General features: G+C 51.6%; 1 protein-coding gene across 7 annotated transcripts in view; it reads left to right on the top strand.

The window, feature by feature from the left end:
- NRG2 (neuregulin 2) overlaps nucleotides 1–24,027 on the top strand; it is a 176,341-nt gene that overhangs the window by 134,666 nt on the left and 17,648 nt on the right. For all 7 annotated transcript variants that reach the window (XM_074313623.2, XM_074313624.2, XM_074313626.2 and 4 more), the window contains 3 exons: nucleotides 3,184–3,355; nucleotides 10,289–10,407; nucleotides 18,639–18,759. In XM_074313623.2, coding sequence (XP_074169724.1) covers nucleotides 3,184–3,355; nucleotides 10,289–10,407; nucleotides 18,639–18,759 — 412 coding nt within the window. The remainder of the gene's footprint in view (nucleotides 1–3,183; nucleotides 3,356–10,288; nucleotides 10,408–18,638; nucleotides 18,760–24,027) is intronic.

The raw sequence follows: 24,027 nt of genomic DNA, 5'->3' as shown, positions 1-24,027 counted from the left end.
GAAAGTTCAACAGATTGATTGGTTGATACGCATAAAACTTCTGGATGTCAAAAAAAATTTTTTTTACATATAAGAAGCAGGTAATTGGGTAGCAAAAGATTAATAGTCTTTATATTTATGAATAACTCTTACAGATCAATAAGATGAACACCCAATAGAAAAACAGAGTAGGGATAAGAACAGACAATTCAAAAAAGAAATGGGCCAATACACTTATAAAAAGTGGTCAGCCTCACCAGGAATCAAATAAATGCAAATTAAAACAGCAGAGACGTTATCTTTAGCCTAGCTAATTGGCAAAGATTACATATGATAATACCTCGTGTTGGTGAGGGTGTGGAAAAAACAGGCACTGTCATTCACTGGTGGGAGTGGAGATTGATGCAACCTTTTCAGAAGGTAATTTGGCAACGTGTAAAGCTGAGAAAGATTGCAAATGATTTTGACGTGGCAATTCCACTTTTAGGAAGATTGCCTTAGGAAATCATTGCAGATAATAACAATAATAGCTAACCCTTATTAAGTGCTCTGTGAATGCCAGGTTCTACATGCCTTATGTCATATAATCCTCACACCCATCATCTCACGAGGTAGGAGCTGTTATCACCTGTATTTTACAGATGAGGAAACTGAGGTGCAAAAGGATTAAGTCAATGACCCGAGGACAGAAAGCTAACAAGTAGCAAAAGTCTGGATTTAAACCCAGGCAGTCTGAGTGAAGAGTCACACTGTCTGTACAGCAGTGTACACTGGATATGTGCAAAGGACATATAATGTATACACTGAATGAAGCTGCAAGGATGTTCCTCTGGGATTGTTTGTAATGGGGAAGGGAGGAAGGGGAGAAAACATGCTGAATGCTCCATGATAGGAATTGGTCACATAAATTGTGATATACCTATATGGGAATATTATATAACTATGAAAAATGATGCTATAGAAAAAAAAGAATGTGTGAATATTAGGGTTTTTTGTATAAGCATAAAAGAGCTCTAAAAGGATACAAAAGAAACTGATAAAATTGGTTGCCTCCTGGAAAGGCAACGGTGTGGCTGTGGTCAGAAGTTAGAGGGAGACTTATTTTTTAAGCCATATACCCTTTTCACTTCTTGAATTTTGAAACATGTAGATATACTACCTATTAAAATAGGTATATATCTATAAATATATACAGTATAAGTTATGTAATAGACCTTATTCCACATAACTTTATTTCCTTGAAATGCTAGAAAGGATTCTAAGAATAAAAGTTCCGAGAGCTTTCTTTGGAGAATCATATTGAAGTCAATGAAGATAGTTCTTTAACTGTGTTTAGCTATATAGTCCATAAACTGATTGGTTCATGGAACCCTTTTCTCAAGTAGCATCTATTATCATCTCTCTAGATATTCATGTCCTACAGAATTCAGTTTGAGAAATGCTATTATTAATATTTAATGCCAAGGTGAAAAGCTTACATGTTTCACTAAATGAAAGAAACATGTTACTGACAATGATTTCATTTCATCTAAAAGTGTGTGTGTGTGTGTGTGTGTGTGTGTGTGTGTGTGTGTGTGTGTGTTATTTTGGAGTACTAGGATAATGGGTGATTTTGTTTTCTTTCACTCATCTGTATTTTTCTAAAATGAACAAAATCATTTCACAAGCACCATTTTTTTGAATATGTCATACATTTTTTAAGGCCTTGGGAGCCCTTTCTCTTTATTCTCCTTCTGTCCCTTCACCCTACGCCCATTTACTTTCTACTTACAAGCAGCAGCTCAAGTTAGATCCAATGAGGGGCCCTGTCTATAACCAGACCCTCTCGCTTGCCTTTATCTAGAGTTAACTCAGACCTGAGAGGGCCGGTCAGTTCCCCAGACAACTCCCCGGACCCAGCAGACCCTCCCTTCTGCTGTTGGAAGGATAAAAACAAGGGTCTCCATTCCTCAAAGGGAGACAAGGCTGCAAAAGCAGACACTTGCCTGATACATTGCAAATCCACGTTCCTGGGCTTTCGTCCCAGTTCTGTGGCTGCCCGGCTGCCTGGCTATGTGACCTTGGTCAAGTTTCTTAACCTCTCTGAGGCTTATCTTCATCATCTGTGTCATAATGACTCTTACCTTACAGAGCTCAGGGAGACAATGAGAGTGTGAATGAAGGAAGGCATTGCATATTCTGTAAAGGGCTGTCCCAATAGAAATTATTATGTACCTTAGCAGGGGGCACAGGCTTGCCCTCACCTTCCTGAGAACAGAGTTCTTTTCCTTTTCTTTTTCTTTCTTTCTGTTTTCTTTTTTTCTTTTTCTTTTTGTAAGGTTGTTGGGGAAAGGGGAACAAGGAGATGAAGTATGGAAGGCTGGAACATGTGTAAATAGAATGGTGATGGTGTTTAAGAAAAACGGGAGTAGACTCCGCTCTCGGTATTTGCAGCCCGGCATCCGTGTTTGGGCCTGTGCCCACCCGTGTAGCCCCACGCCTTGTCCCCCACACCGCCATTCCACTTCATTCATTCAATTCAGCCCACACCCCCCGACCACGTGAGATTTTCCCAATTCTCCCAAGCCGCAGCACCGACTCAGCCTCACCCACTCCCTCCCTCCTCTTTCTAGCCCCACCCCTTAGCTCTCAGCTGAGTTAGCTCCTCCCCCAGCCTGGGTTGGCTTTGTTCCTCTGGGCTTCAGCATTCCTAGGCCTCCACAAACCATGCTGTGATGTCACTGCCAGGACAGGAGCCATATCTGTCATTTTGGTCCTGTGTCCTCTGGGTCCAGCCTAGGCCTGGGGGTCTGGGACAGGAGTTAGAGCACGAGCACTGAAGTCAAGGCGACCTGGGTCTGAATCCCAGTTTCATCACCTTGGGGAAGTGACTTTACCATCCTGAGCCTCAGTTTCCTCCATCAATAAATGGGTTTAATCACTGCAGGGAACTTATGGGGTTATTTTCGTAAGCTAATGTATGTAAAGCTCCTAGTACCATTCCAGGCATAAAGGAAACTCTCCACAGGTAATAGCCACACTGACATCATTATAGACCTTCCGTGAATGCTTGTTGAATTGAACTAGGAAACGACATGGGGGGGGCAGCTCCCCAGGCTGCACCTCCCCAGGCCCAGCCCCAGGACAGTGGTCCTTCCTCCACTGCTCATGCCTAATACTGCCCCTGCCCCTCCATGCTCACCTCCCTACCTCTTGCCCCTACAGCCACCCGGCCCAAGCTGAAGAAGATGAAGAGTCAGACGGGACAGGTGGGGGAGAAGCAATCGCTGAAGTGCGAGGCCCTGGCCGGTAACCCCCAGCCCTCCTACCGCTGGTTTAAAGATGGCAAGGAGCTCAACCGCAGTCGCGACATTCGCATCAAGTATGGCAACGGCAGGTGAGCAACAGCCATCTCTCCCTCCCGGCATCACCCCTCTTGAGAAGGAGGGGCCTGAGCTGGCAGAACGCAGGGCTTTGTCCCCAGATCCACCTGTGGATCAGGTTCCGGTCCCCCTTCCTTGCCGCAGCCAATTTCTCTTTGCAGCTCTGGGCCCCTCTAGTTATGTTGGCCCAGAGTCTTCATACTGTAGATGCTTAATTAATGTCTCTGAATGGTTGAAGATAATTTCATTGTCAAAGTCAGCTTTACCAGTCCCTAAAAGTTCTCCAATGTCCTGCCACCGTGTCTGAAAGCCCACCATTTGGCAATCTTGGATGAAAAACTCTGATTGCAGAATGGTGGGAGGTGAGGATGGGCTGGTTTCTCAGCTCAGCAAGCTGTAGTGGGCAGAGAGCTAGGTAAGGGGCAAGGGCACATGGCCTTGACTAGTGTCGGGGAGTCTGTGTCTTAGGCACTTGTCCCTGTGGTGTGGACATTGTCTTTAATCTTGGAGTCCATGCTCGAGGGAAGTGAATCACAAGCTCTGGAGCCTCCAGCTGTGGAAGACGGATGGCCTGTCTTCCATCTTGGGTTGGTCCAGCAGGGACTTCATGCATCAGAGAAGCAGGAGTCCAAGGGCAACCTCTCACCTCTGTCCTGCCTCTCACAGCCCCTGAGGGACCGTCAGAAGGCAGAACAAGCAAGAGGGAAGGCCCCTGTCACTGGCTAAGCAGGAGTTCTGCCTGACCTCTGTTCTGTCGGCCCTCAGGGCCAGGTGGACTTCCCTCTCTGGCTGAGGAGCACCCCAGTCTTTCCTGCCCCTCCAGAGTAGCTTACACCCACCCTCTTCATGGCTATCATTTCCCTCCTCATCCCCCCCAAATGCAAACGAGGGTGGTTTAGAGGACACCCAGCCTGCCCTACAACAGAAAGTGATGGAAAGAAGCCTGGGCTCAGTCAGCTCCTGGTTGGCTGTGGGGTCCGAGACGTACATATTCTGCCCCTAGGCCTAGTCTCCACCCCTGTGACAGAGGGTGTGGAGGCAAGGGGTCTGGGAGGTACTTCCAGTTTTCTGCCCCTCCTTCCAAGAGCGGGGAGCAAAGGTAGAACTGGTCATCTGGAAAGTGGTCCAGGCGAAAAACAGTCATTTAAGAAGGGTTTGGTTTAGATCAAAGGTTTGTGACTGAACGAATACTGCTTCTTCCTAAGGAAATTGGGAGGAAGTGGTCGTGTGTGTCCCCAATCTACAGATTTAGCAGCAAATTCAGGTTTTCCTCCAAGCCCACCTTCTGAGGCCACCATCCCTTCCCACTCTCCTGACAAGACTGGCTCCAAACTGGAGAGAAGAATGCACAGGCTTCTGGAGATATTGGGGCCCCTGCCTCTCTCTCCTGTCCTCTTTTTCTGGAAGAGGGCCTCTCCCCTACTTCACTGAGACAACAGAAGTCAGGAGAAAGTGTTTTCCCTTATCTCCTCATTACTCTCAAACACATCCACAACTTGGCCGTCTTCATCCCCCCATTCTTGATCCCCATGTCACACTCACCCACGCACTCCTGCACACACGAGCAGACACCCTCAGAATCCCTGTGCTCTGCTGACCTCAGCCTTTCTCTTTCTACTCTAAAAACCCTCTCACGTCACTCCTCTTCTAAAAGTTCCCCTCCGCGTTGTGGTGCCTCTTCCTCCTCCTCCAGCTGCTGCCCCATCTTGCTTTTTCCCTCCACCAACATGGAGTCAGTTTCATGCCCACTGACTACGCTCTCTCGTCTTTCACTCCTTTTTGCTCCGCTGGAATCTGCCCTGTAATACACCCCTCCCACCCCAACACTCACCCCAACACCCCCCACCCCAACACTCTCTGTGGCTGTGGCTCTTGAGCGACCAGCAACCTTGGAGCTTCCTGGCCCTGCACCTCCAGGCCTCTCAGCAGCTGTTGACGTGGGTGCCACTTGCTCCTTTGCCCCTGTGACCCTCCTCCTCGTCCTCCTGTGCCTATAATCACCCTCTCTTGGTTGCCATCAATGCTGGAACTTTCTTGTCTGTCTTTTGGGCTTCCCTCCTCTCCTCCGTGCCTCTCCTCCTGTGGGAGATTTCACCCTCTCATATCTGATGACCCCAAGCCTCCACCTCTAGTTTGGTGGCTTTATTTTTTTTACCCTGAGTTCCAAACTCATGCTGCCAGCTAAGCGCTAAATACCACCCTGAGATACCCCACAATATCGCTAATCCAGAATGCCCCAGTTAGCCTCTCCTCCTTGCCCTGCCTCACCCTCCATGCTGCCCTGTCAGCTGTGGCAGAACCAGACTGCCTGCTGCTCAGCACCTTCCCCGTGCAATCCCCTCCAGTTGGATACTACATCTCCAGAAGGAGGCACCCTTCTCCCTGCCCCACAGCTTTCTTATCTGGTCTCCCGGCCTCTTAGCTTCTTATCCTCCACTGTCCCACTCTTGGTCGTCCCCACCTTTTCTGGACCACAGGACCCTTTGTGAATTCTTTTCTGTATCTAGCATAGCATCAACTCTGTGCTGGGCACTCTGCAAGAGGCTGGAAATACACTAGGGAATGGAACTCATATGGTCCCGACCTTCACAGCCTTTCTAGTAGACTAGCTTCTAGTGTAGAATCTGGTAAAGGCCTTGACCCTTTCTTCAGGAAAAACGCGTGTCTCATCCACCGAGTTTTGCTTGCAGTTCTACAGGTCTGTAGTCACTGACGCCTGTGACGCTCACAGCGGGTGATGCTCTTTCTAACATGGTCACATACACGAGTCGAAGTTCATTTACTTGACGGATCTTGAGAGCCTGCTGAGTGCCAGGTACACACAGACCAGGCCTTGGGGCTCTTCTGACTCTCGTCTTCCTGGCCTCCGAGTCACGGCCCTGCTGTTCCCAAACACCTCGGTGCTCCTGAACCCTGCTCTTTCCTTAATGACCCTGGACTTGGGCCCAGGCTGTTCCCTGTGCTGGCAGCTATCACACACACACACACACACACACACACACACACACACACACACACTCACAGTCCCGAAAAAGTTCTCCAAGGCCCAGCTTAGGCAGTATATCCTCCAGGACACCTTCCTGAGCTCCCCTCATCTCCTGTCGTGGTACCTTAGACACGGTTCCATCACGTTGTTGCAGGGGCTATCTCTCTTTCTAGCATGAGAGAACCTCAAAGTCTGCCCCTCACACACACACCCTCTCCGCTGTATGTCCCGGCAGAGGAGATCCACATTCGGTGTTGAACTAGTGAGAATCTTGCAGGATTCCTTTCTTGGTTACAGGGTGACACTAGGGCTGGGCAGGTCACGCTTCAGGTTGACCTAGCTTTTGAGCAATTTAGTGTCCTGGTCAAGTGTCAGTTTCATCTGACAAATGGGCCACCCAGTTCAGAAACGGGGCCTGGTCAGGTCTTCTCCTCCTGAATATCAGGCACCCCTAAAAGCCTGAAATGTGCCCCTGTCCCCTTCCTGTCAGGGCCCTGTCTTATCTGCTGCCTCTCTGAAACTTCCTTGCTCCACCCATCCTGCCCCTAGGCTCCCAGCAGTGAGTGGATGAGGTGAAGGGGGGCCGTGCTAAAGAACTGCTGATTCCCCTGTTGTGACTCAGAGAGAGCTGCCACCTCCACACACACTTCACCTGGCATGGGGCCCAGGGCGGGGCAGGGGTCTCCTTTCTGGCAGCACCCTCCTTCCTTCTGCCCGCACTGCAGCTTGCTCTCTGGCCCTCTTAGCACTTCTTCTGCTCGGACCACTCTCTGTCCTGACATTGTTCTTGGTCTGCAGAGACCCCCTCCCAGCAGGTGCTGTCTGTCTCAGGGGCCGCTGCCCAAGGTGTCTCACCCAAGCCTACCAGTGCCAGGAGAAAACTGGCCCCCCAAGCCCTGGGCACAGGGCCCTCCCCTGCAGAACCGCGTGTTTCCTTATTTATGAGGGGCAGGCTGGAACAGGCCCCTCAGACAGGCAGAGGGAGGTAGGCACTGAGGAAAATGTGAGGACAGGTAGAGGATGTGGACGCCCAGATCCCATCCCTGCCAGCAGAAAACTGGCTAAGGAAGGAGGGGAGGGGCATCCATTGCAGGGGCAGGCCTGGGTCAGCATGGCAAGGGGTCTCTAGGCCTGCTAGGAGGTAGGAAAATGTCCTGAGTCCTTGGGGCTAGGAATGAGGAGAAAAGGGTATAGTGTGTGTGTGTTGTCCCAATCCCCCTCCGCTCCTTCAGGCCAGAGAAACCCATAGAGCCCCACCCTTCAGCTCTGACCCCAGGGCCTCTTATGCAAGTCTGGGGCCCACCTCCGTGGAACTGACGGGATCATTACACAGCTGGTACATGTAGGGGTCATTGTTTCTGTCCCCTTGCCTCTTCTGGTTCCTCAAAGAGGAGGGGCTCTCCCTGAGCTCTGTGCCTCCTTTCCCCAGGTCTGACACATTTTCATGCAGGAAGCCTTTCTTCCAGTTCTAGCTTTTATCCCTCTAGATATCTGTGAACATATTAACTCTGCCTTGTCCTGCTACATACTCGTATGATGTCATGTAAGGGAAGATCCTTTGAATTCAGCTGTGGGTGACAGGAGGTTCTTGCTCTGTGTCCCCTCTACCTTGATCCTGTGACCCTCAGGTAATCCCCCATTCTGCTTGTCTAGTGTCAGGGAAGAGCTGGTGGCCAGGAAGCAAGAGAAGCCTCATTCTGGGGCAGCTGGGTTTTGTGGCATCTAATTAGGCTGGAGCCAGGAAGGAGATGCTGTCTTAGCCAGAGGGGCCTCCAAGGTTCTGTTTAATGAAGGGAACAAACTTGAACTGACAGAAGAGGGTTGTAGGCAGACACCAAGCCAACAAGACACAGACCAGCTTGAGCCGGGAAGGATGGCGGGTGGGGGGAGTCAGGCAGCTGTTACCATAGCATCAGTAAAGGCATCGCCACAGCAACAGGGCCTACGGACAAGACAGCCTCACTGACCCTTGTTCAGGCGATCTTGGCATGAGGAGGTCTGGGAAGAGGTCCACTCCTAGAGATAGAGATGGAGCCCAGGAGACAGGTGCCCAAAGCACAGCCCCGGTAGAGATGTGGCTCAGCTTGCCATCTCCTCCGCCCCGCGCCCAGCATGTCTGCTCACCTCCCCTGTCCTCCTTCCCCCATCGGCTTCCTGGCTCCCTTCTGCATCCCTGGGCTCAGAGCAGTGGGAGCTGTGGTACCCTACCTCCTGTTCCACCTCCCCTCCAACCCACTGCACATATTCTGGGAATCTGGTGTTTTAATTCAGTACTAAAAAGAGGAGGAGACTATATCATGGAAAGAAATTTTCATGCAACTTCTTGTTTCTCCCTGGGGGCCAGCCTCAGATCCCCTGGCTTTATCCAGAGCTCTGACTGGCCCCTGGAGAACACTGAGGTAGGGTGAGCAGTAGAATGTGTGACTAGACGCTATAGAGCCAGGCACACTGCGCCAGGTGCAGGGAGAGTCTGGAAAGGAAAGAGACGTCTGGCAGGGTCTTCAGAAAAGAGGAGAACCAGGGCCAGGTGACCTAGAGTCACACACAGCACTGGAGTCCCTGCCCAGGCCTGGCCCCACAGCTCTTAGCATGCAGGCACTGGGTGCAGAGCCCTCCACAGAGGGGGTAGCCCCAGCGTCAAGCTCTAGGAGACAGTCCCCGAGCTGCTGAGGGGCCCACGATCTCACCAACTTTAGTTCCTTGTTCACCTCTGCCTTTGCCTTTTTAGTAACCTTTGGACAAGTTCTAAAGCCCCTCTAGGACTCAATTTTCCCATCTGTACTGTTCTGTCCATCTCCAGATTAGCTGTGAAGGTCAAGTCAGGTCACAAGAATAGGATCTTTTTGTTCCCTGAGGTATCCAAGCTCTAAGCACTCAGAAGGCACCCAGTAAACATTTATTGATTGAATGAATGAATGAATGCATGAATGAATGAAGTGAAAGCACCTTGGAGAGGCTACAGAGGGCTAATGTGAAGTCAGGGGAGAGCCATAGATTGGGACTGGGAGGTTGGGCACAGTTGCCATGGGAACCTATTAGAATAGGCTCTCCCAGGTACCTGAGGATACACCTTGCCTATCTAGACAGGCTACCACTTTTTTTTTTTTTTTTTTTTTAAGAAATGTGCGGTCTTTTATGTAGTCTTACACATTGGCTATGAAAGTGTTTCCCTGCAAAGAGAAGAGTTTTATTGTGTCGTCACAACAGAGGAAGGTGGGATATAAAATGTCATCAACCTGGATAATAGTATGCACCTTAGCAAAAGCAAAGCTAATAGCTTATAAAAAGCATGAAATATGTAACATAAAATGATTTTCATATACATCTTAATTTAAAATAATTAATGCATCAAATCTCTGTTTAAGACTTTAACCTGAATATCAAATTGAAGAGTCCAGACTAATTACTGTTACCATGGCTCTTCCCCACATATAACACACACACCATTGAAAATAATTTTAAAATCTTCACATTCTTAAATCTGTGTTAGTGAGATGTTTCTCCAGAAATCTTCCAAATAAACTTCTAAGGGAAGGCTGAGGTAGCTGGTGAGCCAGAGGCTGCCCTGTTGTGGGTATGGGGAAGGACACTGGGACTGGGTGAGGGGACACTGAAAGAAGTGGTGGGAGGTGGCCATGTGACTTTCTAAGGGACTCTGCTTTCCTCCCCCAGAGAAATAGCTACAAATAAGGCCCCGCCCTGGAAAAGTAGATGTCTAGATTCCTAGATTTAGAACATGTGTGTAGCCACCAGCCCCGCCCTTTGTTCTCCTTAGTGCCCAGGTCTCCCTCCAGCTCCAGGGACTCAGTGTTCCACCTGGACCCCAGACTTGACTTCCTATCCCCCCTGAACAGCCACTGTGGCTCTGCAGGGAGAGGTGACCGCTGGGTGACGGCTGGGAACCACAGCTGGCCTGAGCCCGGGCTCACGTTTCTCCCTCTTTTATTCCCTCCCTAACCAGAAAGAACTCACGACTACAGTTCAACAAGGTGAAGATGGAGGACGCTGGGGAGTATGTCTGCGAGGCTGAGAACATACTGGGGAAGGACACAGTCCGAGGCCGGCTCAACGTCAACAGTGGTAGGTGGTCCCCCAACAAAACGAGGGCTCCTATGGGGGTTCAGTGGAGCAGGCCAGTTGCCCCCCAGCCCTTGGGAGGCCAGCACATGATCCATCTTGCACTTGACTCTCCTCCCTCCTGCTGCTGCCATATCAAGCCCCGAGATCTGGGCCGATTCAGAGAAATGCAGTCGAAGCATAAATGTTTAGCTTTGTTATCTGGGCCTGGAAGAGCCGCCAGCTCTCATTTTAAATACCCTAAAAACTAAATATTTTGAAATCAAGAGGTGGGGTGGGGGAAGGATATTTTTAGAAGGCAATTATGGGAGGCTGCGCTGCCAGGAGCTGGGCGCCAGGGAGAGACGGGCCCAGGATGTGTGTGCAAGCTGACTGCCTCTTGCCTGTTGCTCTGCTGGGTACTCCAGTGCAAGCAGCTGTCTCCACAGGGACGTGGCAGGGGGGTGGGGGTGGGGTTGGGTGCCTTTGACCCTGGGGACAGCCTATCAGGGATGACAGGCCTCTTCTCCCCACACGTTGTTGTCCTTTCCCTTGAAAAGTTGTGCAGTCACGACTCCAGGCACCCTTAGCGTTCCTTTTCCACAGGGGCGGCTCCAGCTTGAGCCTGGAGGCTGCCTCCTGCTGGGCTGTCCTCTCTGGCCCTGGTTGTTTCTCTTGACTGGGGAGCCACCAGAACTGCCTGTTCTTAGGCCGTACCCCTCTATCTAGCAAACCCCACAGATCTCTTCCCTCCTCCTGACACTCACAGACTGAGCATACCATTTGGCTCCCTGGTTATTTGGGTTCACTTCCAAGTCCTGCCCCATCACAGTCTTATCCTGTATTTGTTCTCGCCCACCTGTATTTCCACCATATAGCCTTCTAGAACTCTCTAAACCCAGCATTGTGTAAAGAGAAGGTGGAATAGCCACTGTCCTGGGCCCCGCCCTCAGAAGAAAACCCAGCTCAGACCCTGTTTGTCCTGTATTGTGAGGGATCCCCTACTCTCCCAGCCTCTCAGGTTCCTCCGTCTCCCCTACCACTGTATCTAATGGTCCTGGTCAGGCTTCTTTCTGGATCTTTCTCACACCCATTCCTCCTATTCTAACCCCACCTCAGGAGCAGCCTTGGTGCCTGGTTTCATCCCTACTAACCTGAACCAGAGCAAAGGCCTCTTAAGACACTTTCATCCTGTCATGCGCCCACTTCATGGAGCCACAGAACAAAGACTGTGCCCCACAGCCCAGCTCTCAAGGAAAGGTCCAAATGACTGCAGCCAGTCCCTTATATCCCATCCTTATTCTTCCTTCCATGCCATCTTGCCTGGGCAGCCTTCGTCGTTGATCACTCCAACTTACTGCGATGCCACCCCCAGCTCAGGCCCCATCCCTGGGCCACTTCTTGGCCAACCACCGTCTTGTATATCTCTTGAATTCTAGCCTTCGATGATTCTTCAACTCTCATACCTCCCCGGTGGAATTGTGAGCCCAGGAGTGGGGAGAGTGGGACAGTGCCCTCTCCCCAGGAGTTATAATAGTAGCTACTATTACTAAGAGTGTGCTCTACACCAGGCTCCCCATTATCTCTTGAACCCTTACTCAAGGCCATGATGTATTTTAAAAATTATGAGACTGAAGCTCATAGAGGTTAAACATTCTGCCCAAAGTCAGCTTGTTAATGATTGAGCTGTACAATGTAAAAGTACTTGGCAAACACTGAGACCATGTGCTATATGAGGCCTGTTTACCACTCTGGCCTCAGGGCCTAGCATACTGCCTGGCTTATAGCAGCCACCTGGGAAATATTATCTAATAGGACTTAGAACCTGCTCCAAGGCCTTTGACTGACTCCCACATGCCCCAGGCTGGGCATGGTTGCTGTGGGGGTACCTGGGCCCCCTGCTCCTCCCAACCTGTCCCAAGCCTGGGGAAATGGGCCTGCCAGGAGTCTAGCACCTGCTACCTCAGCCAGAGTAGGCAGACATTCTCAGGTGTACTTTGGTCTCCTGTTTTATTATTCAAGATTTTCTTGACTGGAACTGACAAGAACACAACTTAAAACTACCTGAAGGGATGTGCTTATTGGAAACTGAGACATCCAGAGGTAGAACTGGCCCTAGACATGACACAGTCCAAGAATTCAGAGCAGGGCTCCAAGTGCGCTCTCCTACTGTGTGTTGGCCTCGTTCTCTCCTACTGGAAAACGGGCTTCTCCCGTGTTTGGGGAATGGATTGGGAAGAGGCAGCCATGGCCTCAGACAGGTCCAGGTTTATATGACCCCAGCTCACCACCCAAAGAGATAGCTTTGTCTCTGTGTCCATTCATATAATCAAAAGGATGGATTCCCCCTGCTTGGGTGATGTGCTGTGCTCGGCCTAGCTACTGTGCTCAGGGGGATGGGGTGCCATCCTTGCCAGGCCTGTGAGTGTGCAGAGCGGGTGTTGAGAAGCAGAGTACTGTGAGAGTGGCCCTGCCAGGACTATGGGATAGGGGCACTTCCCCAGAGGCATGCTGTTTGCAGAGGAGGAGGGAAGGGCTGCCATGTAGAAAACCACATTAGAGCCCTCTCCCCTTTACAGGGCTTGGGCCCTAAGGCCCTAACTTTTGTGAGACTCCTCAGAGAAGCTGCAACCCAGCCCACACGCAGGCTCCTGTCAGCCCTCAGCAACCCACGTTCTGATCAGTTAGGGAACCAGACAGTGGAGTTTTGGGCTGGTCCTGAGGGCTTCCCACAGGGCTCCCTGCCTCTTGTCTCTCCAGCCTGGCAAAAGAATGTCAGGAGAGTGGTGGAAAGAGTCCAGAGCTCGTGTCCCATCTCTGTGGTACAATCCTGGGAGAGTTACTCCACCTCCTTAGCCTGAGGTTTTCCCTTCTGAAGTTAGATGGTCACTAAGCCCCTTCTACTTTGCTCATGGAGAAACCTCTGAAATTCTGAGTTTGATGTTGAGGCTGACATCCTATGAACCTAGCCGCTACCACCACACACGCCACCACCACCAGCACCACCGCACCACACCATACCACACCTCTTCTATTGCCCTGTTTAGTCCATGGCAGGCCAGAGCCTACCGTTGATGTGGGGAGGTAAACAGGGACACTGCAGGGGAGTTTTCCCAGGCAGAGGTAGATGCCCAGGCTCCCTGTTCCCCCGGGGAACCCAGAAGACCTACAGTATCCACACCCCAGGGAGGGAGATGGAGGGCCAGTATTGGGCAGCTGTGCGTACCCACCTCTGATTCATCCCAAGGTGGGTTGGCTTGGCCCATCTGGGCCCCAGGGAAGCCAGAGCTACTGGTGTGGGGAGGCCACACAGTAGCCACTCAAGGGACATCGAGGTGGCTCTTGGCTGCCTGCTGTAGCTCTGTTCCTGTGAAGCTCAATTCTCCTTCCCCAAATCACAGCACACCCTTCTTGCAGTCACAGCTCTGCCAGCTCACAAGAGGCTGCATTCCTGAGTTGGCTGGGATGGGGATGAGTCGGCAAGAAGTTTGTGGTGCTTTTAACAAAACAATCCACTTGGTCCAACCCACTTCTGAGTTAGAGAAACTAGTTGCCTCATCCCAGGTGGAAGAAAACTTAGAAATGTCCAGGGTCGCTGTACCAGTCCCAGGACATCGGATGCCTGCTCACCCAGAGGGCAGGCAGGTTTGATCTGGGGTGTTACTGGACCATGGAAGCCCTGGAGAGGCTTCTGGGCCTGTCCCTTACCTTAAAAAGGCTAGCTGTTTAATCACACACACATGCACACACACACACAAACACGCACACACATATGCATGGACACACACGCATGCATTCTCAGTCATGTATGCAGCAAGGCTGTACTCAGCAAGACCTTGTTCTGAGCTCTGGGGAGTCACTGTCCAGGCTTCCAGAAGCTAAAACCTGAACTCAAAGCATCTGCCTGTTCTAACACATTAAAGAGGAAGGATAGGCAACGTTACCCATGGGAAAGGGGGCATTCGGGCAGGCAGGAGGGGAGACTTGATGGATGAAGAGACACTTGATCTGGGCCTTGAAAAATAAGCAGAGATTTCTCCATGAGCAAGGGAGAAAAGCAGTTGCAGCAGCTGGCAGCAGGGAGAGCGTCTCAGCCCCTCTCCTGGCCCATTCTCTCTTCAGGGCCCTGATAAACTCACTCATACCAGGACAATAATGGCTGATGGAGGCTTCCTGGGTTTACCCTGCCCAGGCTTTTTTTAAATCAATTTTTTTGAGGTCTAATTTACATACCATAAAATGCACCCTTTTAAAAGTATACAATTCAGTAGGTTTTAGTATATTCACAAAGTTGGATAACCTTCACCAATAATTCTGAAGCATTTTCATCACCTCGAAAAGAAACCCCATAGTCATTAGCAGTCACTCCCCGTTTCTTCCTCCCTCTAGCCCTTGGCAACCACTAATCTAGTTTCTGCCTCTATGGATTTACCTATTCTTGATATTTTATATAAATAGACTCCTACAATATGGGGTCTTTTGTGACTAGTTTCTTCCACATAATATAATGTTTTCAAGATTCATCCGTGCTGTAGCATGTATCAGTAATTCATTCCTTTTTATGGCTGAATAATATTCCATGCTATGGATATATCACATTTTGTTTATCCATTCATCATTTTGGGTTGTTGGGTCATCTGAGTTTTTTCCACATTTGGGCATTGTAAATAATGCTGCTATATCATTCATGTCCAAGTTTTTGTGAGAAGTTATTGTCAGTTCTTTTGGGTCTATATCTAGGAGTGGAATTGCTGGGCCACATGGTCACTCTATGTTTAATTTTTTGAGGGACCTCCAGATTCTGTTTCAAAGTGGCTGTGCCATTTTACATTCCCACCAGCAATGGATGATGGTTCCAATTTCTCCTCCCTGTTCACCACCACTTTTTTTTTTATTATCCATCTTTTTTATTATAGCCATCTGAGTGGGTGTGAAGTGATATTTCACTGTGGTTTTAATTTTCATTTTCCTAATGACCTCCCAGGAATATCTGCATTTAATGGGAGATAATGCTTTAATATACAGAAAAGATATCATCATCGGCCAAGGTTCAGTGGTAAACAAGACAGGTGTGGCCCCTGCCCAAATGGGGCTTACATTCTAGAGGAGCTTTAAACGGCTAGTAATTACACAAGTAGTCATTTGATTATGTTAGAATAAGCACTACAAGTACACGTATATGAAGCTAAGAGGAGTAAGGAAGAACCTGAACAGCCTCTCTGACACACTGATATTTTGAAAGTCCTGGACAGGAAGGTACCTGGCTTATTAGACGAGCTAGACTAAGCCAGTGTAGTCTGAATTTACTGCAAGAGCAGGACAGAACGTGAAGCGGGAGAGGTGGGGAGGCCCAGATTAGACCTGGGAGGAGTTAGGGGACTCTATTCTGAGTACAAAGGGACGCCATTGGCAGGTTTTGATAATAGAAGTGATTGATCAATTCATATATTTGTAAAGGCCACTTTGGCAGCTGCAAAGCAAAAAGGTTAGAGATAAAGGAAAGAGTGAGGGCAGAAAAAGCAGTGAGGAGGCTATTGAGGTCATTCACGAAACAGACCATGGAGGCCTGGGCTGGGGAGGAGAAAGTGAGACACAAACAGAGCCTGGTAAGGATATAGAAAGGCAGTCCTCAATGACAGATGGCTGGGGGAACAAAGGAGGACAGGACTTAAAGATACCCTCTAGGTCTTAGGGTTGTGCCATGCAGTCACTGGTGACCAGGACTAGAGGCACACGTGGCTGGGCCGGTGATTGGCAGCTGAGTTTGGGGTGGCTAGGAGCCATCCCAGTGGAGGTATCAAGGGAGCAGCCAGACTCTCCAGCTTGGACTCCAAATGTCATTTTCACTTCCCCAAACCCGGGAGAACATAGTGAAGAAACACGGGTATGCTGATGAGGTGGTGTAGAAATGTTGCCTTGGGGGCCCACTTGTGCTAGAACAGTGTGAATGCACTGTTTTCTGTGTGGAAATCTCCCTGACATGAGCCTTCACCACCAGCAGTTAGGTTGTAGCGACTTGGGAAGGCCCTGCCCTCACAGGGGTGGCCTAAGGTACTTCTTTCTGAGGTGGAAAGGCCTGTGGCCATTTCCTTCCACACCCTCTGTGACTGCCCCCCCCACACTGGCTTCCCTTTTTGCCTTTCCTGGGGGCCCTAGTCCCCATGACAACTCAGTCCTGGCAGCCCAAGCCAGGGCATCCCAGCTGGGGCCCTGTGTTCCTCTAGGGTTTGTCTTCTGCCTCCCAGGGCCTCAATGAGCACAGATATGCGTGTGTACAGGCCCGAGTTTGCAGCTGTGCTCCCTGCCACCACCCTGGCTGCTGTCTGGTGCTCACTTAACACCACAGTGGAAAGGCTCTGCCACCCATGACTGCAGTGGAAGCCAAGCTGGGCCTGGCAGGTCCAGGCCAAGATTTCCCTGGCTTAGCCAAGGCTCCACATCAGGTTTGCATTCATCTGCTTATGTCAAGCCTTGGTGTTGACGTGTTCTTCCACAAGGGACTGGGTAGCTGGCAAGAGAGCTCATCCAGGCATCAGGAGTTCTGAGGCCTCATCACAACACACATTGTGACTCTGGACAGGCACTCCCAGCTCTCTTTCCTCACTCGCCCTTGGCAATGTAACCAAAGAGCAGGACAACCTCTAGGGTCCTTCCAGCAATGGGGTTTTATAACTCACAGGCGTGGTCACCTCCGCGGTTTCTTCTCTGTCCCTTTCTTAGTTGCCTGGGTCTCACTGACCCAGAAGAGGGACAGAGACCATTAGGAGGCCTCCTCTCCCAGCCAGCATGTGGGTCCCAGCTGGGTGTGGGGGTGCGTGTAGGCAGGAGACCTCAGCAGGGATGGGGGTCAAGGATGCCAGGTCAGCAGCAGGCATGACGTGAAGGGGAAGGTGGGAGCTGGCCGTGCCCGCTGAGTTTTATCAGCGTGCTCCTCAGACATATACAGAGGCAGAGCTGTGTATACACTCCCAGTCCCCACGCTCCATCTGTCTCCCCACATGTCTAAACACTGAGGGCGCCGAGTGCTTGCCCTCCTCCTCCTCTCACCCCCCATCACTGCAACGGGTGGTAGAGGCTCAATACCCCTGAGGAGACAGGACCAGCCCAGGTAGGATGTATCATCTCAGTCAGGAGGCCACTGCTGCGTAGGTGGGAGTGAGGCCCTCAGAGCCCCAGAGGCTGAGGGGGGAGCAGGAACCCCTTTCTGGCTGCCCAATCTGGATACACAGCCTAGACGGTTAGCTTACAGATAAAACTGACATGTAAAGCAAGAATTTTCCCTTGAAGCCAGCTTTTCTGGATGCTAACCCAGGGGGGAAGCAGAGCTTTAGTTATTTGCACTTATCAAATGAAGCTGATTGATCAGAGGTGCAGACCGGGTTAGCAGCCTTAAAGCCCAATCTTTCTGTCACCTAGTTTTCACATCCCAGCTGTCCCCCAGCCCGTCCCCTCTCCAGCAACCTGAAGCCCAGGGATTATAACCCGGTCTGTCCAAGGCCTGGAGGCTCCCGACAGAGGCAACAGCTGACTAGGTGGAGAAGGAGGGGCTGCTGGCCAGGGGAGGGCAGCCATGAAGAAGACCCTGGATGCTTATGGAGATGGGCTTAGTGGCCTTTGTAGCATTCCTGGGAGGCTTGACTCACCTGAGACACACACACACACACACACACACACACACACACACAAAGGGGGAAGAGATGGAAGCTAGGGTTCTCCCCACATTTCCTTAGATCTTAGAAAATGACAGTGTCCAAAAGATGCCATTCCCCTCAAAGCCCAGCTCCCTTCCCGCCAGCCCCAGATCCGTTGTTGGAGCCCAAACAGTGTGGATGGATGTGGATGTCCCCTCCCTGTACCCCTGTGACTTTTTTCCCCAAGTAAGACATGGCATCTCATCCACCTGCAGCGGAGCCCCCAGGAAGGCAGGCAGGGAAGAGGAGAGGTGGGCCCTATTCCAGTAGAGGGAGCAGTTTGTGCTAGCCTCTCACCCCCTCCAAACAAAATCTTCCTGGCCTTTGGAATTTGTCCCAAGTGAGGGTGCAGGTGGTACTGGGTGAATGATCAGAGCTCATGGTGGCTTCCTCTTTGCCTTGTTGGTGACGGGGAGGGACCACCAGACGGTCCCTCCCCAGCCATCCGTGCAGTCTCTGATCTTCCACCTTTGAGATGGGCCCTGAAGGGCTATGAAGGAGGTGATTCCTGGGGCCCAGAGGTGTTCTCAGTGGGTTACTGGCCCGTGTCTCTCATACCTCCAGTGAGCACCACTCTGTCATCCTGGTCGGGACATGCCCGGAAGTGCAACGAGACTGCCAAGTCCTATTGTGTCAACGGAGGCGTCTGCTACTACATCGAGGGCATCAACCAGCTCTCCTGCAAGTAAGTGGCCGGTGGGGGTGGGCCTGGGGGTAGGAGTAGGGCCCTAGGAAAAGTAGGCTTCAAGCCACTGACAAGGGGTGTAGACACGGAGGTTCACCCCACTTCCTGGAATGTAGGGAGATGTAAGCTGTAAAGGGCTCAGGGCTTCTGTAGTCCATTTTACAGGCCCCTACCCACCCTATCTCCTGATGTCCACCCTTTCTCCAGCACCTTTTAGGGAGATGGGGATGCCAGTCTCTGACCTGGGCATTGGGTTTGTTCTCTCTCTCTCTCTCTTTCTCTCTCTCTCTCACACACACACACACACACACACACACACACACACACACACCTCAACTTCACAGCAACTCCCCAAACTTTGGGGATGGACATTTTCCAGGGTGTGTCTTCCCCAGAAATGAGGAGCCTGGTAGGGTCAGGCAAAGCTCAAGTCCCAGAGCCCTTTGTAGCTGAGGGTCTGCTCTTGGAGCTTTGTGGGGAGAAGAGGGCTCTCCCCCCAGTGCTCACCTCAGGACCAGCAGGACCCCAGTGTCCTGCTCTGGGTGCTGCCTGTGCTACTTCAGTTCCTAGCCCCTCTCTGTGGGGTGAAAGGACCCCAGCAGGACATCACTCTGGGTGTGGCCCAATGGGGAAGGTAAGGGTTGAGGAAAAGCTTAAGCTGGGGCTTCTTTGCCTCCCCAAGGGCCAGAGCCTACTCTCCAGCCAGGCAGGCCTGCCCCAGCAGAACCTCCCAAGAGCTTAGAACCACCTGCTCCACTTAGCAAACAGGACAGGTGGGAGCCTGGTCATCAAGGAGGGCTTCGTCAGACCCAGCCAGATCTCCTAGGCAGCTAGGCCCACAATGCCCCCTTGACAGATTCTCGGGTGGGTGAGGGGGCACTTGCTGAAGGCAGCACAGGTTCTGGCTGGATCCTGAGGAGGAGTGGAGAGAGGCTAAGCTAACAACTTTGGGTTTTCAAAGCAGTCCAAGCCTAGGGCCTAGCAAGGTGCCAATGTTGCCCCATTCCCATGGCATCTGGGCAAAGGCCACCAGAGTATTGACAGAGATCCAGAGAGAAGCGTTTGCCCTCCCCACAGACAAGGTCAGATTCAGCACTCCTCGGCTCTCCTGCTCTCCCTTCTGACTACAGCCTTAGCCAGGACTGTTAAAGACCACCCCACAGAAAGTGATAATGAGGGGCTCTGCCTCCTTCACACTCTCCCCTCAGTGCTAGGCTAACTGGGCCTGGACTGCCAGGCAGATCTGTGCCTCTTGCCCCAGCTGGCCTCCTTTGCTGCCTTCTTCCCCAGTCCCACCCTTTACCTGCTGCCATCCCTTTCCCAGCCTCCCCCATCCTATATGTCCCAGCAACAACAGTAGGTCCCCCAGGGAAGTTCTCAGCCCAGACTCAGCCCCTCATCCTTTCCCTCCTTCTGCCTCTAGGAGGCTGCTACACGAGTGCTACAGACCCTGGGGAACATTCTAGCCTTGATAATGCTCTGAACTCTTTGGAATAGACCCATAGAAACTCATAAGAGTTCTGGAATACCTCACAGAGTTGGTCTAGCCTTGCACCCCCTTCTCATCCCTCCCAATACACACACACACACACACACACCAGGCTTCTCCTGTTCCCCAGCCCCTTGCACCCTGGAACCTTGAAGGGATCTAGCAGTGCCACTGAAATCAGCCCTGGCTCCAGGCAGGGAAGATTTCAACCACCCAGGACAAGGCTGAGGAACGTCATGGGGGCCCAGGACTCCAGTGAAGTAGGGTTAGTGTGGAAAAGAGAGTGATGTGCTAATGGGTTCCCAGAGGGCCCTGCCATCAAGGGTGTACCCACAGGACCCTCTGGGAAGGACCCTCTAGCTACATGTGAGAAGACTAGGGGGCAGGAGGCTGAGCCATTGTGAAGATGGTGTCCTGTTTCCCCTCCCCACCAGGGCAACTGGGGGTCACTGCTTAGCACCAGAACTTGTTACCCAGAACCACCACCTCCCCATCTCAACCCACCCTGGAACCCACTTCCCTGACTCCCTGAGCCCTCAGGGGAGAGGGGCATCCCTGGTGGGGATTGAGGCCAGGAGGGCAGGTCCTCAGAGCTGTGCTGGAGAAGGACAGGAGGGAGGGGGCCGGGCAGAGCCCAGAGGCCATTCTGCGGGTGGGTGAGATGGGAGGAAGGGGGGCAGGCCTCTTGGGGTTCCTGTTGACACCTGAATGGAATATAAAGGAGAGAACTCAGGAAACGGGACTCACGTCTTACCATTTGTGCTGTTTGTTTACTTTTTATTTTAATTTTTTTGCATTTCCGCTTAGCTTGGATAATGAAACTAGACTGGTCAGTTTCATTCCAGTTTCTATAAAAATCAGTTTTCCTTCCTGGTTTTCTGACACTTGTTGTTGTGTATTGGTTCAGAGCCCTGCCGGGGGTGTTGGAAAGCAGGCACACTCCGTCCCTCCTGTTTTTCTGGAATTCAGAGCCAAAAGAAACAGTGTCACTGAGACTGAATTTTGTTTTAAAAAAGAAAACTTAGGGGGATTTGAAAATGGGGGTCCAAATCAAAGGGACTGTCTCCTGTCTGGGCCAGACAGCGGCCTCTGCACTTCCTCTTGCTGCTTTCTCCTCTTCTCTCCGTGTTTTTGTAGAGCACGGTTGGTGCGTGACTCTTGGGGACTGGTTCAGGGGATGATGACAGAACAAGACTCTCTTTCCAGCCCTGTGCACATACCAGCGGCATGCCTCCCTTTCCCATCAGCTCATCCCCATTCCTTCTGTTCCCTCCACCCCATTTTCAGGTGATTCTCCCATCCCATACCCATGCCTGCTCATCCTCTCCACATCGCCACCCCACCCCTCATGAGGCCAGAGACCCTTCCCTCCCTCCAGTGCCCGGGGCACACCCTCATCCTTCATCCTCCCCCTCCCCTGGGTGAGGGCAGCACACATGGCATTATCCCCAGGCTACCAAAAGGAGAAACTGAGGCCCGGGAGATGGGGTGGGAAAACGGGGAGGCAGAGTCCCAATTTCTCTGTCACCCCAGATGCAGCCCGTGGGCTCTCCTCTCTGCCCCTCTCTCACCCCTGCTCTTCTCCAGCCCTGGGCACAGACCTTCCCATAGTCATAGCTCATGACTTGGGGGGAAGGGCTGGGAAGGCTATTACTGCCGCTCCTTCTGATCTGTCCTCTGAGCTCCTGTGCCAGGTGAATCCCTGTTTGAGTGGGAACTCACCCACTACCAGCCAGCCACCCCTACTGAGTTCAGACTCCCCACCTGGGTGATAAGCTAAAGTAGTCTGTACCCTGTTACGTGGTCCTGGGTGCGAGGTAGAGAGGCCATAGGTCCAGCCCCAGAACCTACTCTAGGGAAGCCCCAGCCTCCTGCATGTGGTTCATCCTCAACAAGCAAGGCTAAGAATCTCTCCTTAGGAATGTCCAGGAGCCCCCTGGAAGGAGCCAGTACCCAAAGAACAGTGCAGGGTGTCAGTCCTCCCCACCCCCACACTGTACCCATCCCCCACTGCCTTTTCTGTTGTGCAGCCAGGGGGCAACACACTTTCTCAGTGGCCATGAAAGGTATGAGGAGACATTCAGGTTAGTCCAGGCTGGGTGTGGGGTCAGGGACACAGGGATGTGCTTAGATATCATTGGTCTCCAAGAGCCAATGGGACAGCATCCCTGACTGTCAGCATTGGCAATAAATGTCCCCTTTGTCTCCTCCTGCCCCTGCACGCCCCCATTTTCTCTCTAACACCACACACATACTCGCACACACTCACTTACACACTCACTTACACACTCACTTACACTCACACACTCACACATACTCACACTCACTCACGCACACGCTCACTCACACACACACTCACACACTCACACACTCACACACACACACACACACACACGCAGGTTTTCCCTGTCTCCAAGAGCCAGGCTAATCTCAGACATTGGACACAGTCAAACCTGTCTTTTTCTCATTCCTTTGCGGATTCTGAGAGTCATTTTGGCAACTTCCTGTGTCTTTATTCTCCACCCCAAAGGGGCTGCTGCTCGAAAAACCACTTCTCCTCCATTAGTCCCCATCCCAAGTGGACATGAGTTTCTGAGAGCTGAGGAAGAGGAGCTGAGCCTGACTGGAGCTGGTTGGGAAGCCTTAGCCAGGACCTCCATTTTCCTGGGCTGGGATGACTGGGGACGAGGGCCGAGCATCAGAGAAGGATGTATTGACAAGGTGGTAGCCTGCCCCTCCAAGCCAGGCTATTCAACAGGATGAGCGTGCATCAGCTTCTCTTCTAGCCTCCCCCCACTTTCTCCACACATACTTCCCAGCCGTCCACCACCTCCCATTGGCCAAGCATACCTGCACACACTGCCACCACTGCAGGGACCAGCCTCTGGCCTCCCCTGAGGGAGATGCCATCAAGACCCAGAGAAACTCCTGCTATCTGTTCACCAACCACTTCCCATCCTCCAGGCCACAGGGTTTTTGTGAGCCAATGGCCACCACCCCCTACAAGCTCAAGGAATTACTGATGGTTGGTAGACACTAGAATACTAAGAGGTAGAGTACACTCACCTCTTGAGAAAGTGACTAATGTCAAACAGTGACCTATTATTGAGGGTACAGTGGTGATGGGCTGACCTAGTTTCCTAAGGAAGAAGAGGCAGAGGCAGCATAGACCCATCTCTGAGTAGAGGATTGGGGGTCAATTTGGCCCTATCTGTAAGCATCCCCTAGATATCTGGCCTTGCTGGGGTTCAGAAGAGAGTATAGGGCTGGGCATGCCTCCCGGACATCTGCAAGACAGGGACTCACTCGAGGGGAGAGTGCAGCCAAGGAGCAGAAGGAAGTGTATGTGGGGGGAAGGACAAGGTCAGGGAGATGGGAGTGGGTGGTGCTTTGTAGCTATAGAGGAAGCAGTATGGGAGAATGAGCCCCCCCCACCCACTCCCACCCCCCCAGGCCAGGCAGGGATGAAGGAGCAGGTCATGGGGAACAGGCAGGTGTCCCAGGCAGCCAAGAGGCTCCTGACGTGGAAGAGGCTTCAGGGTCCCTAGGGAGCCTGCTTCAGCTCCCATTGTGGTTCTTGCCATCTGAGGCCAGATGCCCTGCCCCTGTCCTTAACAGGCCAGCTCTGGGATGCTGTTAATTCCAGCTCCTGTCCAGCCTCACCTGTTCCCCACTAAGCTTTCCAGGTCTATTGCTGTAGGGCGGCTGTCCCTAAACCGTGTTCACAAGGGTTCATCAGATAACAACTTCCATGATCAAATACATTTGGGGCATACTGG

Source organism: Rhinolophus sinicus, chromosome 5 (genome assembly GCF_057876585.1).
Source record: "Rhinolophus sinicus isolate RSI-liver-muscle chromosome 5, RSI-T2T, whole genome shotgun sequence".
Classification (NCBI taxonomy): Eukaryota; Metazoa; Chordata; class Mammalia; order Chiroptera; family Rhinolophidae; genus Rhinolophus; species Rhinolophus sinicus.
The sequence above is the reverse complement of the archived record's forward strand: the minus strand, read 5'-3'. Positions and strand labels throughout refer to the sequence as shown.